At 38.5% G+C, this 19015-nt stretch overlaps 2 protein-coding genes across 2 annotated transcripts in view; both read right to left on the bottom strand.

The window, feature by feature from the left end:
* Nucleotides 1-18056, bottom strand: part of LOC139984717 (uncharacterized) — a 32881-nt gene extending 14825 nt beyond the window's left edge. The window contains exon 1 of the mRNA XM_071998743.1: nucleotides 17700-18056. The gene's annotated coding sequence lies outside the window, so the exon portion shown is untranslated. The remainder of the gene's footprint in view (nucleotides 1-17699) is intronic.
* On the bottom strand, nucleotides 9361-13115 carry LOC139954780 (uncharacterized). The gene is made up of 2 exons (XM_071954712.1): nucleotides 12490-13115; nucleotides 9361-11024 (listed from the first exon to the last, which is right to left on the bottom strand). Exons 1-2 carry the CDS (start codon nucleotides 12818-12820, stop codon nucleotides 9847-9849), a joined length of 1509 nt encoding a protein of 502 aa, XP_071810813.1. The 5' UTR covers nucleotides 12821-13115; the 3' UTR covers nucleotides 9361-9846.
* Nucleotides 18057-19015: the final 959 nt, after the last annotated feature.

Genomic DNA, 19015 nt, shown 5'->3' on the forward strand with positions numbered 1-19015 from the left:
GCCGGCCTTTGCTTCTACATCCCCAATGTTGGGATGATGTAAAGTTGCGCATCAAACGCTACGCAATTCAGTATTGCGTGACCCGCGCACGGCGTCGAAGAGAAAAATTCTCGAAGCTGTGCGCGGAGGTGAAGTTTGGCGACCCTTCGGCTGTCATCGCTTTGCAGACTTATCTCGATGAAAAGTACCATGGTGCCCGCGTCAGGGCCCGTGTGGAAGCGGTGGAAGCCGAGGAGCGCCCTTCACTGAGGTTTTACCAGTCCGTTAGCTCATCGGCGGGTGACAGACGCGTCCCGTCTGTGCGCGCTACCGATGGGACCGTGGTTAGTGACCCTCACGGCATTGTCCGCGTATATAAAGAGTATTATTCGAGTTTGTTTACGCGTGGCAATGTCGACTTGTCGGCACAGGCTGATTTATTGAGGGGAATCTCAAAAACCGTTCCCCACGATGTCAATGATATTTTGGGGGGGCGGAATAACCACTGTTGAGCTTTGGAAGGCGCTTTCGAAGATGAAGAATGGCAAGTCCCCGGGTTCGGACGGGCTTCCGAGGGAGTTCTACCGAACCTTCTGGGCAATAATAGGACCCGACATCAGAGCCGTCTTCGAAGACGCCTTCCAAAACGGACTGTTAAACCAAAGTCAACGTATGGGCATGATTACTTTGCTGCCCAAGTCTGGGGACCCCTTGGATCCCCGTAACAAGCGTCCGATCACCTTGTTAAATGTGGACTACAAGTTGCTGGCTAAGGCTTTGTGCAACCGCCTTGCACTGGCTATGCCGCATCTTGTGGGTGATCTCCAGACTTGTGCAGTGAAGGGTCATTGCATCCAGCGGAACTTGTGGTTGATGCGCGACTTGACCGACTTTGTTATTGAGCGTGATCTGCCATGTGCATTGGTGTCTCTGGACCAGCAGAAGGCCTTTGACATGGTGGATCGCGGTTTTTTAATGAATGTATTGGAGACGTTTCAGTTCCACCCAAATGGATTTCTGTTTTGTATCAAGAAAGTTTCAGTTCTGTTATCGTAAATGGGTTTTGTTCGGAGGTTTTTAACGTAGAGAGGGGGGTGCGCCAGGGGTGCCCTATGTCTCCATTACTTTGTGTTTTGTTTAGCTAGTCCCTCTCTCGTCTTTTGGAAAGGGACTCCAGACTTGTTCCATTCGTTGTGCCAGGGGGTGCCAAAGTGAAATGCGCTCAATATGCAGATGACGTGACATGTGTTGTTTCGAGTCTCGGCTCCTTTCGCGCACTCTCGCAGGATTTATCTATTTTTGAGAGAGCTACCGGGGCGAAGTTGAATCCAGAAAAGACAAAGGGCCTTCGTCTTGGTAGCTGGAGATACAGAGACTTACCATTCGGTGCGTCGTGGTCGGATCAGAATATCCAAATTAATGGAATATGGTTCGGCTACGATGCACCTGGTGATGTCACCTGGAGCGAGAGGGCTGAGGTATTTGAGAGCAGGCTCGAAACCTTTGGCACCCGCTGGCTTTCGATCCTAGGGAAAGTCACCGTAGTTAATCGTTTTGTTTCGCCCATTTTGTGGTACCCGGGCGCGGTGTATCCAATTCCGCGTCGCGTCCTGGTGCGGTTGGAGAGAGCGATATTTTCATTTATTTGGTCGGGTGGTACAGAGCTTGTCAAAAGGGCGCTAATGTACCAAAAACTGGAGAAGGGTGGGTTAGGGGTGGTTCATCTGGGAAGTAAGTTAACTTGTTTGTTATTTAAGCAGTTGTTTGTAGCGGTAACTGACCCAGGGTTGCCTTGTTCATATTTTGTACGTTTTTGGGGCGGTTTGCCCCTGCGTCGATGGGTCCCGGCGCTGTTTAGCAAAAGAGAACCGCATAGTAGTACTCCAAACAGGGTGGTGCGTGTCATTTGCTCCGCTCTGATTGAGTTGCCCCCTGTTGACCTGTCACAGCCGGCCCTCGTTCACAGTTCGGCCTTGAATGCAATTTTTGTACAGGGACGTCATCCTGTCGAAGTATGGCGTTCGGTGCATTCAAGGCTAAATGGTTGCAGGCTCCGTGACCTTGCATGGAGAATTGCACACGGTGCCTTGGTGACCAATCTGAAAAGGTATCACTGGCGATTGGGTGATGGACTGTGCCCGAGGACCGGCTGTGACAGCTTAGAGAGTACTGCCCATGTTTTTTGGCATTGCCCCTTTGTTTTGAACTTGTGGGAGTGGTTTCAGTCCTGGACCGACCGTTTAACGGGAGACCGTTCCTGGTCGGTAGGACAGGGTTTTGTTTTGTATGGATTAGATCCTCCAGTTTGTTCCGTTGCTGTGTTGCAGCGTATTATTTATGTTTGTTCTGTTGTAAAAAAACTTATTTGGAGGAATAGATGTGATGTTGTTTTTAGGGGGAAATTTGCCAGTTGGCAGGCAGTCCTGGAGGCGGTGAAGTCTGAAATTCGCCTTCAGGTTGAAGGCGATTTTCGCCGTTTATCTAGGGCTGCCTTTTTTGGACGGTGGTGTGCTGGGGAAGGGTGTTTTGTTTCGCTGCGTGCTGGTCGTCCTTTTGTAGTTTTTTAATATTTCAGTGGGGGGTTGGGCGTTTTGTCTCTGCAGGTCGGTGAGCGTATGTATTTTTTTTTTTGGCTCGCTTGACCTGAGGTTCGTTTGTAAGAATGGGATGGTTTGGTAGTGCCGTTTGGCCGTGACGTTTTGTATCCCGTATGACGGGTCACGTAAAAAGCACAATTAAATGAAGTTCTTGGAGTAGTAATTGTATGGTGAGCACATAGCTGGACATATTGACACATATTTTGGTTTAATTTGTTGTGTTTTCATGGAGGTTCTGCAAAGAAATCCAAGTTGCTTTGTGATCACTGTAATAGCTCTCAAGGACTCCACTACCAATTGTTTGACTTGTAGGAATGTTTGTGTAGATGTGATCTAAGCATGAGTTATAGTCTGTTGTAGGAGTAAGAATGATTTGTTTGTATGTGAATGTGCTTGTGAATAAAGAAATCAGGCTTCTTTGGTCTGGTGTGTTTTGAAGTACATCAACATTGAAATCACCAGCAAGCAATGTTGGTTGTGAATCATCTATGTGACTTACAAAGTTACTGAAAACATCATGGAATTGTTGCATGGGAACCTTTTTAGACCTGTAAATTACTGCAATTTGAATAGTTCCAGCACATGTGTCTTTGGTTGTCAGGGAGACTTCAATATTATTTGTATTCAGTGTATGTTCAGTCAGTGTTGTGATATTATTCTTTGTGTAGATTACAGTGCCATGTGGGGAATTTGAGAGAGGAGCATGAGATGGGATGTTTTTGAATAATGTAAATCCTTCAATGGGACAGCTCATCATTTGTTACTGCTTCTGATAAATGGCATTCAGTGAATAGTAGAATATCAGCAGATGTGATTGTGCTGTTATGAATTATGTCAGAAATGTGTTTTCTCAATGATCTTACATTTTGATGAATGATGGTGGTGCTGTCCGTACTTTCAAATGCATGGCTGCAGGTTTTCAATGATCGTGTGGAACGAAGGTTTTCTACTTCCTTGGCAACATTTCGATCGACGTTAATTTTCTCAGGATTAAGATCAAGAATGTATAAGCCATTCAGGGAAGTGACTTTACTTAATGCAACATAGTGTATGTGACATTGTGATCTACCACCTGACATATCTCTTTCATTGTATCTCCTTGACATCTATGGACTGTCTTTGCAGTTGCTGGTCTGAGGGGAAATTGTTTCCGCATAACTTGTGCATTTTTGTTATGGCCAATTCTAAATTGTCGACCAATTTGAGATATTGGTGTCCATGATGGAGCGATCTTAGAATTATACAGTTCTTTTTTAGCATGCCGACAGGCTTTACCTACAGAAATGTCATCGAATTGTATCCCGATAATGTGAATATCATGTACACTGTCTACATACTTGATAATACCAGTGGCACCATTAATCATTCCATCTTCAACTGAAACATTGAGGCAGAGGTCAACTCTTTGATCAATACCCAAGGATAGTTCAGTGAATAATCCCATTGTCTTTTGAGGGTTGTTCGGTATGCAAGTCAGTATTTTCTGTTTGACTGTGAGTGGGACATCACCTACAACAACATCTTTAGATCTAACTTTGAATTTTAGAGTGTTGTTTTGAAAAAAATTGATCATTGTGTGCATTAACTTTCAGGTTTGTCTGATAAAGATAAGTAGCATTTGATGGAACATTGTCAACTGTAAACTGTCTAGTCTTCAGCAGCTTTAAATCATCTTCTGTTTGATTGCCTTCTCCTTATTCGGTTTAAAAGTTCGGCAAAACTGTGGTCATTCTTTTGTCTCATGATTTCAGTTAGTTCGAAGGCCTTAAAATGGTCTTTCCATAAATTAGATGCTAGTGGGCCATAATCTTGAGTTAGATCATTAAATATCCATCCATCAAATACTGGCTTGAGTTGAAAAAGATCACCAACAGCAATAATGCTTACGCCTCCAAATGTTTTCTTACTGCCCATTATTTGCTGGAGTCTTTTATCTATGTATGTAAACATTCCATTACCAACCATAGATATTTCATCAATAAATATGATTTTCGGAATTTCGGAGTTTAACTTGTCTGATGTTAATGCCTTGTAATGAAATCCTTGACTAGCTGGAATGAGTAGAGCACTATGAATGGTACTGCCTTTAATACTGTAAGCTGCTTTGCCTGTTGGTGCCATTAGAAGAATATGAGTATCATCTGGATCACTTCCAGGCTGGCCAGAATAGTATTTCAAAAGTGCATTGTACAGAGCTTTCAATACTTGAGAGTTTCCTACACCAGCTCCGCCAGTGAGAAATGTGTACATTGGTTCTTGTTTTGTTTTGCACCAATGCAGTACATAGTAGAAAAAGTCTCTGCTTTTTATTGAGGCTGCATACTAGAGTTCTATATTCTGAATCAGGCAAGCGAGGCTTTTGTAATTCTTCAATGTTTGCACTATTGACTGCAATCCCAATATCTTGTCCAATATCATACAATTCAGGTGATTCATTGGAAGGGATTTTCACTTGTTGTTTATCCTTTTCGTCTCGATGAGCCTTTTCCATATTTGGTGCAATCTCATCTTACATCTCAGGGTCTTCATTTTCAATATCTCCACTGGTTATATTCTGCTTCCTTGTCTTTAATCTTTGATTCAACCTGAAGGTATCGTTCTTGGTACGTATCACATGACGCTATGATGTTATTCTCAGATCTCCAAGGTAAAAACAACATAAGCTGTTCTCTGTAGTATTTTTCAGGGTCAGTTTCCTTGTTAAACCGAACATATCTAATGATCTTGGCTTTCTTTCTTTTTCTAAATTTCAACGCACCAACTGTGTAGTATTTGACATCACCAGTACTTTGCGTAATTTCAGTTATATCAGGGCTATCAGCATTATCATCTGAATCATAGTCATCGTTAACACTATATTTGTTCAGAAATTCAGTCATACGAGGATCATCATTATCATCATTGTTAGCACTATCGTTACTCTTATTGTCACTACTGATATCATGCCAAGCTGCAAATTCTGCTAAGCAATAATGATGAAGTGCTTGAGGTCGGACAGCATACTTCCTGATAAGTCCCATACATTCAATATCTGTAGAGTTATCTGACAAGTGACATTTGCAACATCAAATATACTGCTTCTTGAGCACTCATTTCAACATGATATAGGAACTTGTTTCCAATGTGGCGTACTTGCTGTTTAATGTCCATGTTTCCTTCTCTTGCTTCTGTTGTTGCACGCTGCATAAGGTTACTCATACCTCTTTGTCCTTTACTAATGTAAGATACAATGTACATGGCACATGCATATGGGTCCAGCACATTGAATATCCATATTAGCTTTCCAAGTTTCCAACAAAACTGAACTGTAACCATGAATCCTGACCTCTGATGGTGATCTTTTGAGAAAGATTTTGTCAGATGTTATGGATGAACGAATAGCAATAATGTAGTCATTTTTTGTGGTTTCCAACTTCGTCAACACTGATATAGTTCTGTGATATTTTCATCAACTTTACCTTTCAAAGGAACTAAAATCATGGTTCTAGGCATTGGTGGGATAGGAAAGCGGCAAACACCTTGTCTCTTTTTCCTGCATGGCTGTGAGATTGCAAGTTAACAGTTTGGTTGTTACATGTGACATATTGATCAATAAAGGATACAATATCCGTAGCTGCTGCATTTAGGCCACGGGCCAACTAGTGTTCTTTTTGCTCAAAGTTGCACATGAAGCGAAAACCTAAGATTGAAATTTGTTACTTTTTGGAGCCACTATCTCAGAAACAACCACAATGTTACGACCACCTTTAGACAATATTGAGCTAATAAAAAGCTTTGCTGTACAGAAATACTTCATAAGTCAATTGTCTCTTTACTTCAGATAAATTTTATTTCATATGTAACTCCATTTATGTACATTCTTTACATTTTTGCATAAAGCAGCATAAACTGATGCGTTTACTTAATGTTCGTTATAATAACTTCTTGAATCTTAGTTCGTTGCATCTAATTCTTATACTGTATTTAAATTTACTTTGGATCTTTACCATCCAGCTCCCTAATACATTTGTTCATTTGAGTAAAGGACAAAATATTGAGCCAACTTCTGGTTATCTTTAATTTGGGAAACAAGTTACAGTATCTTCCTTGCCCTGAAGTTATGCATACATTGTAGAAGACCCTGAACTGTTCACCATGGTTCATTTTCATGATCACTGTTGTATTCAACATCACACTCCTCATTTAGTTCAATGTTGTTTTCACAATTGACACATTTACAGACTTCAGTGCAGGGAAGATTGTTCTTAGCACATGAGCATTTAGATTTACTACAACGAGATTTTTTGCAGCCACAATAGGTAAGTTCCAATACCTCCTCTGGTGCAGGTGCCATACTCATCCAGTCAATTGTCAGACATTCCTCTTCTATTCTCCAGCCATGACCTGCGGGATTAGGAATATCTGGTTTACATTCCAAACTTCGTTTCCATATTGCAGCCTGATAATCAGCTCTCAAAAGGTGCTTCTCCAAACAGTCCAAATTAGGAGGCATGGCTGAGTCTGACTTGTCTGCTCGGGTTGTGAAATGCCTGTACCTCGCTTCATTAACCTTCAAACATTCCTTGTAACCGTACATTGCACAGGTAAACTTCTCGATTCCTTCCACTAGATTTGCAGACAGTGTTAAGTAGAGCCAATAAGTTGAAACAATTTCTTCCTCCATCAACTTCCAAACCTTCACTTTCCCTTTCCCATGAAAAGAACTTACAGTATCACAACCGGTGAAACTATGAAAACCGATCAAAGCATCTCTCTTGTCACCCAACCAATTACTTACTCCTGACAAGTTAACAATTCTTTTCCTTTTTTGACCAGTGTAAAAAAACAAGTCAGCAGTATCTGAGATTTTCTTAGCAAATGCCACACCAATAACAAAAACATCTGTGTCCGGACTTCTAATCACAATACTGTCTGCAGATTTTGTAGCAAACCGACACAGCATTCGTGTGTCAGCCTCCTCATGATTGCAGTGTAATTCTGGCTGCTCCTGTACTTTTATTTGTCCATTGACTACAGCAAGAGAATGACATTCATCTCCATGGGACATGTATATTGTTACACCATCCAACAATGTAGTACGTGACTCTCTCTGCCAGTCATTGTACATGAAAGAAACGAGTTCTTTGTTTGGTCCAGAGCTCATGAATTTCTTGAATTGTTGTGGCATTTTCATCTGTGGTCCATGTATTTTGTAACGCTGGACACCACTTGTGCTTGCTCTTTTCTGTCTTTCTGCATTTTTGATAGATTCTTCTGGATATTGATCTGTGACAAAGTGAACCTCTGTGTGGTCTGTATCCTTGGCAAGTTTTACCAACACCTTCATAACAAGCTCTGAAAATTCTCCAAACGTATGTGGTAAGTCTCGAGCCTGAAACTGTTGGATCATTGCCATGCCATCAACAATCCAGATGCAGCTCTTTGGAATGTTACTTATGTAAGGCGCTGGAACTACCAAAGACTCCAAGTGGTGCAGCAACTTTGCTTTTGGATGTTTGACCAAAGTTCGACTGTGTGTTGAGAGGGATAAAGGCAATGGACCAAGGCTGTACTGTAAAATGGTCTCCATACTGATGTTTCTCACTTTTCCACAAACAAGCAGTCTTGCAAATAAATTTCTATTAGATTTCAACTCTATCTCTTTTCCTTTCACTTTCTGCTTCTCTCCAATTGATGTTAAAGTCTTTAGCTTCTGAGCCGGAATGGGATCAAAGAAATCTACTTCATTGGTTTGCAACCTTCTTTGTATGAAAGATTTGACAGCTTCTTCACCTTTATCATTAGCGTGTAGGAAATCTTTTGAAACATGATCTGGTGCCACGATGCCTGATGTGAGATGAACTAATTCTTCTTGATCTAATTTAATGGATTAGTCATCGATTCGATTGCTGTCACTAATGCTTGAATATCCTGCTCATCTTTGACATTACGGGTGATATCTAAATCTTTCCTCTTCCTTGACTTGTCACCTTTTCCAGCCATTTCTTGACATTCTGCTGCTATTTCAGCTCTTACATGGAATGATGCAATCCAACGATGAACAGCAGCCTTGTTGGTTGTGATTCCAATCAGACCACCCTTTGTTTTGGAATCTCTGTTCATGGTTTGTTCGATTGTCATGTCACATGGAACTCCTGAAAAACCATGGTTTTGTTGTCTCTGGACAGAAAACTCGCCATCTTGAAAATGCTGTGCCAAGGTAGGATTGCTTTTGGTAATATGCTGCATTTCAAGCCAGTACACTGTTGAGTAGTTTACTCATGGCATCATGGACCGTAGGGACGACAGGTGAAGATTCCAATCTCCTTCACGAGAAGCACGGAGAAACAGTAAGAGAACTTGCACCATTTCCAAGTACGAGTTCCAATATTGGACTGTCGGTGAAGTTGAGCTAGTTTTCACAAATTGCAGGTAGTTTTGCAATAGACCTTGAACTGAGGGATCTGACAAAGCTTCTTCAAAAGTTGCTGGAAATGATCTTCTGAGCTTATCAAGGGCAACATTTGCAGCAGAAAGGTCTGTTTCAGGAAGGCTTTTTAGGTATGCCTGGAATCTCAGTCGATGAAGAGCTTCATACATTAACTTGTGAAATCTCACGCTTCTGTTGTAGTGAGATCCACCCATGATACCGTTCAAGGAGCCCTGTGCAACCACTTCTGACTCAATAGCAACATCATCTAAACCACTATCTTGAAACCTTTTTCCAATGCATGCCATGAAGCACATCGAAGTATGAAAAGCACCCATTCGGATAATTAAGCGGTTCATAAAGCTCTAAGCTCCGAAGTAATATTGTATACACTGTGTCCATTTCAGTAGGGGAGGCATCAATCACTGGTAAGTATCCAATCAGGGACTTGGGGGGAATCGTCTTACACAGGAGTGTGTTAAACCCTGTCCAACTTGGAGGATGAGCACTTCTTGCTTCTGATTGTGTTTGCCTGATGAGTGCAAATGCAGTGTCTTTCTGGTGAGCTTTTGACTGCATCTCCACATTCTCCGTCAGGGAAATATCGTTTGCAAATGCCACTGGGCCTTTCCGTTGAACATTAAGGCAAGTACCAATGTTTCTGGGGGGTGCATCAATGGACCTTTTCTTTGTTTTCTTGGTTCCTGCTTGTGGGGTTGAAGAGTCTCTGACTTGGAGGGATTCTCTTTGGATCACTATCCCATTTGTGTTGTGGGTTGTCCCCTTTCCAGTTATAGTTTCCTCCCCAAAGTCATTATTGTCCCAAACAAGTGTTGCAAACCTCCCTTCTTCAATGAAGGTTTAAGGGGGAAGGGGAAGGTTTAAGGGTCCTTTCTTTGTCTGTTCCTCAGCTATTGCTGTGTCATGTTCCAAAACAGCAGAATGAGACACAGCATGTCCAAATCCATTCAGAATTCCAATCAACTTTGCAGATCCTGTCATATGCCTAACAGTCATACCAAGTGCAAGGTGTTTTGGCATCTGCTTTCTTCCTGATGAGGCATGGTAAATGATGTCTTGTGCAATGGACACAATCCTCTGGTCATCACTTTCGGAAACTGTTACAAGTCTTTCTTCCTCTGGATCATTAGATGATCCCATCACCCATGCCAGGAAGTTGTAAATGCTTATGGGTATGATCACTCTTGCTTTATCTAGATTGAGATCTTGTCCACCAGGTGGCCATGGTGTAGTCATCTCTATTGACTGTATAGACTCTCTTAATTTTCGGGCTGTGAAGTAAATTTCACTTAGCTTAGTACCTTTAGATGGTTCGTTGGTTTGTGTTGATTCATCATCAGTTGTGTCATCTTGACTTGGCTCACTCAATGATAAATTCCCATCCTCATAAGTTAGAGCTTCTTCGGCTATATCTTTTGCTTCAAGCAATCTTGACAAAACTATCTCACTGTCATTACGTTTGTTTGGCTTGATAAATTGCAAATGAGGATAGCACCGTTGTAGTCGTTTTTTCAACTTGAATGTCCTGTAACTCGAAGCATCTACATCCTGAACTTTCTTTACCATCTTGATGAAATGGAGACGCAGTTTATTCATTCTGTAAATTTCATGTTTTTTAAAAATTTGATTATCTATGTATTCTTTGCAAAACTCCTCAAAAGCTTTTCCATACGTTGTGTCAACTTTTTCAGCTTCATCTTTCTTTGCTTTTGTTAAAAACCTAGTTGAGTCCTTGTAACATGACTTATGGTATTGTGCTTCTGCTGCAACTAGATCTCTGTCTGCAGCTTTTCTAAGTTGGCCGGCTTCAATTGTTTCACATTTTGTGAGGGGTTCCCGTTTTCTTGCACCAGAATGCCTGTCACGTGTCCATCTATCAGCATTGCAAATCAAGCATTTGGCTGGAAAAATGTGGGGTCTGTCCGATTTAGAAGTTGTGGCTTCTCTGGATCGCAATCTGGCTTTCTTAGGTTCTGGTGGTTCGGTAATTTTATCATCTGGAATATCACTTGCATTATCTGTGTGAAAAGAAGAAAAGAAAAATTGACAGTCAGTTAGATATAGTATGAACAAAAGTTTCAACCAACACTTAATGCTCATTCCTGGTTTATTGTATAAAAATTAAAATGCTTATAAACCCCCTTAAAGACTATATTTTTCAGGTTTAGTTTCCCAACATCACTGGTAATTTTTTTGACAGATGAGTTCTCTATTGCAGACAATTAATTGAATTAACACAGGTCAATATGATGGTATTCCTCAAGAAGTGAACAAGCAGCCAAAGACCATCAAACCCCTTTCTGTATTGATAAAGTATCAACATTTAAAGTAATACAGAATTTTCTGAGTTTTATGGTTAGTATAATACAGTAGACCTTAAATGTTCAATATGGCAAAATAATAATTCAATATGGCAAAAGGTTGAAATTGGGGAATAGATTGTTGATACGGTAGGTTAATAAGAGAGCCACATATTTCTGTCTTCGATTGAATTTTGATTCAAATACTGTACAGAATGAAAATTCGACCATCAAATTTGCATAAGAAATTTAACTATGAAGCGTTTAACCCAAACTCACTGTGATAGTAATGAGTCAAGTCAACATTAAAATTGAATTGTTTTGTTTTACTAACTGTCTTTGTCTATTTGCCAATAACGTCTGCTAATCGAACAAAAAAGTAAGAATTTAAGGATTATTTGCAGCTACCCTTAGATAGCTGGCACTTAATTGGCTTTTAAGTTCAAGGCACTAGCCATATATATGGAAATGAAATTCTTGGTGTTCCTTCTGGCCTCGGCGTGGGTCTTACATTAAATGCACCCTGGCATCTAACCCTAAGCCCTTACCCCAGTGGATGCAGACATGTTTGTGCGAATGGGAACAAGTTGGACGACATTATAAATTGACTTCACAGCATATAGAAATTCTGATACAAAACTTCAATATTACTTTGACCTATTTTTGTGCGTAGGTTCATTTAGTGAACCATGCAGCTGTCTTTTGCATGGTCATTTTTCGAAAATCACGGCCAAAATAACAACCTAGGCTTGTGTGATTATATCAAAGCCATGCTATAAATACACTTCAAAACAGCAAAATGCGTATATTTCATAATAAAATTTTATCGGACCCCAAGTCAAAACGCAAGCCCTACGAGCTCGCATTTACGCCTTCGTCATAAAATTACATTGACCTAATTGCACGGCCAAAAAATTCAAATGCCTGCCTATATCATCCATCTCTAGATGAAACCCTGGTGGGAGGGGGTGGGCAGAGAAGACCCTGGGAAGAGCAGAGAATACCAGGTTATGGGACAGACAGGTAGACTGTAATTCAATTTTTTTTGGGGGGATCCTGAAGTCGTTTCAAAGCCCCATAGGCCTAGGCCTAATTTTGTAGTGGAAGTGGTACACGGACAATTTTGTTACTTTTATGGATCAAATTCATGCCCTGTTCAAAGATGATATATAAATGTACTCACCAGATTGAATACTTGACAAATCTCTTCTTTGTTCTGCTTTAGAGAGCTTTGATATGTCAGTAAATCGTTGGTAACACTCCCTATGATAGCCAACACTACGACTAGTACGAGTACGAGTGATATCAGTAGGTGAAGAACAGTTTATCAGGTTGAGTTCTGACCAACAATTAGCAGCAATTTCTCCATATGAACTTGAAATGGACTTCCATCTCATACAACAATCCTTAAATTTCACAAAGGCTAGCCTCAGAAAAGGGTATAATATTACATGTTTTCCGACAGCATACAGGAACACAACACTCCATGTTAATGTAACACAGTGTAAGTGCATAATGCATTGTACAGTGCATATGTTGCGCAATCACAGCACTAGGATTGTGACTCATACATAGAGGGCTCTGATTGGTCAATCTGATAATTTGCTCAGTTTATTAACCAATCATACAAATTGTCTCTTAGCAAATTTAAATGGTTTTTACTTAATTTCTCTCAAAAGTGCAAATATTTTTAAAAAGAACAAACAGAAATAGATTAAGAAAATTAGGTTTGAATTTATTAAACTGAAGTTGAGTAGTCCCAGCAGCCATGTGAACGAAAGAGTGTTTTAGATGGCTTCAGCCCATGGCCTAATTCCCATATAGAGGTGCATCTTTGACCCAAACGAGCATGTGAATGTGCTTTTTACGTGACCCGCCATGCGGGATACAAAACGTCACGGCCAAACGGTACTACCGAACCATCCCATTCTGACAAACGAAACTCAGGCATGTGAATGTGTGGGGAACCTCTCTGTTGGAACTCTACTCTGTAGAAATGATCAATGATTTCACCAATTGGATGATACGAACTATACAGGAAACCATTCAGGAACCTGCGAAACATGTAATCAAAGTGTCGTGCACATGTAACAGGGTCACTCTGGATAAGATTAGACTTGTCATTCCAATTCATGTTTAGTAGTTCTTCGTCTGTGAAATCTTTGTTATTGACTGTTCTTCCAAGGATTTTGAGTAGGTCAAGCCACCTTGTTTCAGCAGCAGAGAATGACAGAAACCATGTTGGGATTCCAAGTTGTCGAATCATTGCAAACAGTTCTTTCTTGGACTTTTCCCAATAGGGAGGGGATCCTCTTAATGTTCGGAATACTCTAAATCCTTCATCTAGAGTCAAGATTTGATTAATACTTTCACTTGTTTTGAAATGCTTAGCAGTTCTTTCCCTGTGTTTTTTTCTTTCGCATGCTAAGTGTAACTTTCTGCTGTATTTGGTTTATTTGTAGCTTCTTGGTTTTGTAGAATATGTTAGGGACAGATTTGGTAAATCTTCTATCTTTGTGACGCAATTGCCATTTACATATTGTGCTATAGTGTACTTTATCTTTAGTGTCACTTCTCGGCTGTCCACAAAACAATGTTGGGAAAGCAAGTATTTCTGAATTAGTGTCTTGAAACAAGCCCATAGGTCTATTTCCCTCATCTGGTGCTACGCAATAAGCAAGTTGGTTTTTGTTCATCAAATTCTGGTGTGAGCATAGTATCTAATGTACCTGTAGGTTGCATGTCATCATTTTCAGCTTCTGTCCAATCATCATCTGAATCTGGATCAATTTCATCTTTAGATTGAATTGCGGGAGTTAGTTGTGCTGGAAAATCCATGTTCTCTTTTGTGACAGATTGTCCTTGTGTAGGTTATGAATTCCTGCCAATCATCATCCATCTTCTGCAATGCTTCATCTCTATATAATTGACTGTTTGCAACAAGCCAGTTTGCAGCATCAATTACTTTATTGAGCCTGACATTTTCATTTTGAACAGAGTGCTAATAGGAAAGTTTTCTTTTAAATTTGACAGGAATGGCCATGCTCTCGTCTATTCTGCATGGTAATGTCCTTATTGTACTTGATACATTACAAGCAACATTTACCATATTTCCTTTAACATTCAGTTGTCGTCCTCTAGGTAGTTCTCGTATTTGCATGAATGGTATTCGAAGTGCAACTAATATCTCTTCCAGAGATGGTAGTTGCAACTCATTTGGGACAATGGTAAGTCTCATATTATTGTCTAAGCTTTAATGGAGGTATCTTGTCAGATTTAATGTATTCCTTACAAGTACCATATATCCAAACTTTGTTGTCAATAATAGAAGAATTGTGTAAAGCAATGCATTTAGTGGAGTTTGTAAGTGTGTGTCCGAAGTTAGTCACACTTTCTTTGTACCATAACTGTTCACAGCAACAGCACGCATTCTGGACCAACTGAAATTGACTTCCAAAATATTTTTTGCAATTGTTGGATTGATGATGTATTCCTGGTTAATATCTTCTTTTCTTTTTCTTTTGATACATATTGTGGGTCTTGTTCTAGCTTCTGCCATTCGTACTTTGTTTTTTTCTCTCTCTTGTATAGTGAATATTTTGATACCATCATCCGTTTGACATTTTGTTTTTTCTCATTTTGAGAGTATTCCTCTTTTTGTCTTGTCTTTTTCATTCGTTTCATGTTTTCTTCCATTTCTGCTTGATAATATTCGTTTTTCTTTCTTGTAAGTTTCATTCGTTTCATGTTTTGTTTCTTTTCAGTTTGACAATATTCTTCTCTTTGTCTTGTCAGTTTCATTCGTTTGATGTTTTGTTTCTTTAAGTTTTTATTTTGTCTTATTTCTTTCATTCTTTTACTGTTTTCATACTTTTCACATTGAAGGTATGCATTATTTTTTCTCTTTCATTGATTCCTTTTTGAATTCTTGGCTCTTTCTTCTTGTCTATATGACTTGTTATTTGTTCTTAACTTTTGCATACGTTTGACACTACCGGAGTTAGCATGGTTGTCGTCATGCAATTCATCTTTCTGTACATAGTTTTCTTTTTCATCTTTAAGCTTCTTCCACAAATGTTGCCTTTGTTGTTCCTCTTGTATCCTTTCTATAGATGTTTTAGGGGTTGAAGATTCAGGATTATGTTTTACAAGGCAGAGATCAGTATTCTCAAAACCATATACAACATCATAATGATTACTATTTGTGTTTTGTAGATAAATTGCACGTTTCTTCCTGTTCACATTGTCTGTGAAATTGCCACAAGCTGGATATCGCAACCATTTCCATTGACTACCATATACAGCATATGTATATATGTCAGTTTGTAAAAGTTTGGCAGCAGCCATTATTTCAACTTCAGTAGACCATACTCCATCATTACAATATGAGATGTCTGAATGTAGTCTTTCACAGAACACCATGAAGGTGGAAGGTGGCATTTCTCAATAGCTTGGACTACTACATGTCTTAAAATATGATAATTAGCTTCTGAATTTGTTATTAAGAATGACAAACTTCTAAAGAAGCAATTGCCATCACCTGTTATTTTCCAAACATTACATGGTTTTGAAGTATTAACATACAAGATCGGACTGTTGATCTGTGGCCAATTCAAATTACAACTGATATGGATATTTTGTGTATATTGTTTCAACAGGTCAATCTTTGAAATACTCCATTCATTATTAACTGGAAAGAAAACAAATGCATCATGAGTCTGCACAGAGTGCAAATAAATATCAGTTAATACATCAGATGAATGTTGGATTGACACATCATCCATAATTTGGGTAGAGTTTGTGCCTGATTGACATTCTTGGTTAGTTCTCCTTTGTTGCATTTGTTGTTGATTTGCTTTTTTTCTTTGCTGGTAACTCCTTTTCTTTGTTCGTGGCATGACTGATGTTTTCTGTACCTTTACTATATAAGCCTACTTTTATATAGTTTGTCCAATATGGCAATATTGAAATTGAAAGTCTGATTGATATGCAACTTATAAAGGCTTCACTGATATACATGTTAATAGGCCAATTGATATGGGAGTTGATAATGTCATTGATATGCAAGTTTATTGGCTAATTGATGTGCAGGGTATCGATATGCAGGCTAACAAGTTCATTAATATTCGATTTGAAAAGCTAATTGATATGCACTTTGTTTCAATTTTGTTAAATTCTAATTAAAATTCGCAAGGTTAATCAAATTTGGTTTCAGTTTCATCAATTTGGTTTCATGTCTTAAAGAAATGTAAAATTTTGTTCAATGGTTCTTACAATTTGTTCAACTTTGTTAAAATTTCAGTCATGATTTGTTCAACTTTGGTTCAAGTTTATTCAAATAGGGTTCACAGTAATTCAAATTTGGAAGAAATATTTTGCAGAAATCTCCAAATGTTTTCAAGTTTGTTGAATTTTTTTTCAGATTTCTTGAAATTGTGTTCAAGTTTGTTCAAATTTTGTTTTGGTTTCTTAATATTTGTTATAATTTGCACATTAATCAAATTCATTAATTTTGTTCCACTTTTTGAAGAAACATCATCAATTTTGTTCCACTTTTGAAGAAATATAAAAGTTTCTTCACCTTATTTCCAATATTTGTTCAAATTTAATTAAAGTTGAATGGTTCATTGATAAGCAAGTTTAAAAGCTGATTGAAATAAAAGTTGATTGGTTGATTGATATGCAAATTGAATGTCTTATTGATACCCAAGTTGATCAGCTACTTGGTATGCCAGTTCAATGGCTAATTAGTTGATATGCAAGTTGACTGGTTGATTGATATGCAAGTTGAATAGTTGATTGATATGCAGGTTGAAAAGCAAGTTGATAGGCCTATTGATATGCAAGTTCATTGGTTGCTTGATATGTAAGTTGATTGGCTAATTGATACGCAGGGTAAGTGATATGCAAGTTGATTAATATGCAAGTTGATATCTGATTGATATGCAGGCTGATTAATATGCAGGTTAATTGATATGCAAGTTGATTAGTTTATTGATATGTAAATTGATAGGCTAGTTGATATAAAAGTTGATAGACTGATTGATATGCAAGCTGATTGGTTGCTTGATATGTAAGTTGCTTGGCTAATAGAAATATGTGATATATAGTTTATTAATATGCAGACTAATTGATATGCAAGATAAAAGTTGATTTATGTGCAAGTAGATAGGTTGATTGATATGCAAGTTGTCTGAATAAATAATATTCAGGTAAATTGATGTAAAAGTTGAATGGTTGATTAATGTTCAAGCTAAATTGATGCAAATTTGGAGAATGGTTGACAATAAGTGACACAAAGTGAATAGGCAGCAATGATAGTGATTGATTGAAAACTAAATTAAACTTAGAACAGAGCAAAATGCTTGTTGACAATATTGTAAGACTGATTACCGTATATGAAGTGGGTCAAGAGTGCAAATAACCAGGAAGTCCAACAGGACACCTGAAAAGAAAAGAAGGAAGCAATTTTGAATATTTGTCATGAATATATATCAGCTAATGGCAATTCTCTAGACCTATTGTTATATTGACTATAGATTACAAAAAGTGATAAGCTAAAGTATTACCCGACTTGTTGTTGAACAGCTATGTAATCATGTAATGTGTCACTGGGTTGGGTTGGGTTCATGTGAACAGAAGAACTGTCAATATCTCTTTTCACTTCCACATATTTGGGAAGTATTTTCACAATAAACACCCATGCTGTATTTTTGTTTCCACTGTAAATGCTTGATTTTAAAGAAGTTGAGCAACAGTTTCAATTATTGTGAAGTGCAAAAATTCAATCAATTGTATCAGTTGAACCCAAAATAAAGCACATTGATGGTTATTAAAGTTCCAAGTATTGTGGATGTCACATTTGTGATTTGGTTCTGTTTTTAGAAACTGATACAACCTCTATCCCCTTTAAAGAGGCATAATGGTGGGAATGAGTAATAACCATGACACAAAATATTTCAAGCAGTGGAATGGGGCACATGTAAAAATTATCATTTTGTGATATCTTGATTGATTTACAGCTCATTTTGTCAGTGCAGCTTAAGATAACAGCCAACCATGTTTTTTTTCTAGTTTGTGGCTTGCTGGATTATTTTCCCTGTTCAAATTTTTTCTTGCTGAATGTCAAGTGGACTGGCAATATGTTTTATTTAAGTCTTTGGTATGACTCAGGCAGAATTCGAAGCCTGACCTCCCAGCTGGTTTACAGCCTTAAGAAAATGGAGTTTCCCAGAGATCTTTTCTCTTTTTTTCTTTTCCCTAATCAAAATCCCTAAGGTCAAATCAAATACACAGCCCAGAAGGTGTACTAAATAGTTGATTGATTACACAAACCACTGTAGGTATATAGTGACACAGTGACACATTTAATGTCTGGTATCCATCTACTGTCCATTGACTCAGTTTTTTTGAAAAATTATCATACATATCATTTATCATTAAATACAATTTTTAGTTTAAACCCTACTCTCCAGACAATAGAAGCTGACAGGACAAAATACCTTTGGAAATGGTAAAAAGTCAATCAGTCAAGCCTGCAAGCAATGTTAAAAGCATAATTAAGATTCCCTATTATATGAATGACTAAAAATTAGTTAGTTACAGTGTATTAAAGACTAAAGTATTGTTATATTTCCAGGGATGCAATTTCCAAAAAATTGAATGTTTTTTTAATGGACTGAATAACTATTTTTTTTACAGTTTCAATG

The sequence above is a fragment of the Apostichopus japonicus genome, chromosome 17 (assembly GCF_037975245.1).
Source record: "Apostichopus japonicus isolate 1M-3 chromosome 17, ASM3797524v1, whole genome shotgun sequence".
Lineage (NCBI taxonomy): Eukaryota > Metazoa > Echinodermata > Holothuroidea > Aspidochirotida > Stichopodidae > Apostichopus > Apostichopus japonicus.

What these genes read in the sequence shown, in the direction of transcription:
- LOC139954780 (XM_071954712.1), bottom strand. Translation starts at nt 12,820, where the DNA reads ATGCACTTACACTGTGTTACATTAACATGGAGTGTTGTGTTCCTGTAT. An exon ending in TTTGTCAAGTATTCAATCTG is followed by an intron (nt 11,025 to 12,489) that starts GTGAGTACATTT and finishes CTTTTCACACAG; the next exon opens with ATAATGCAAGTGATATTCCA.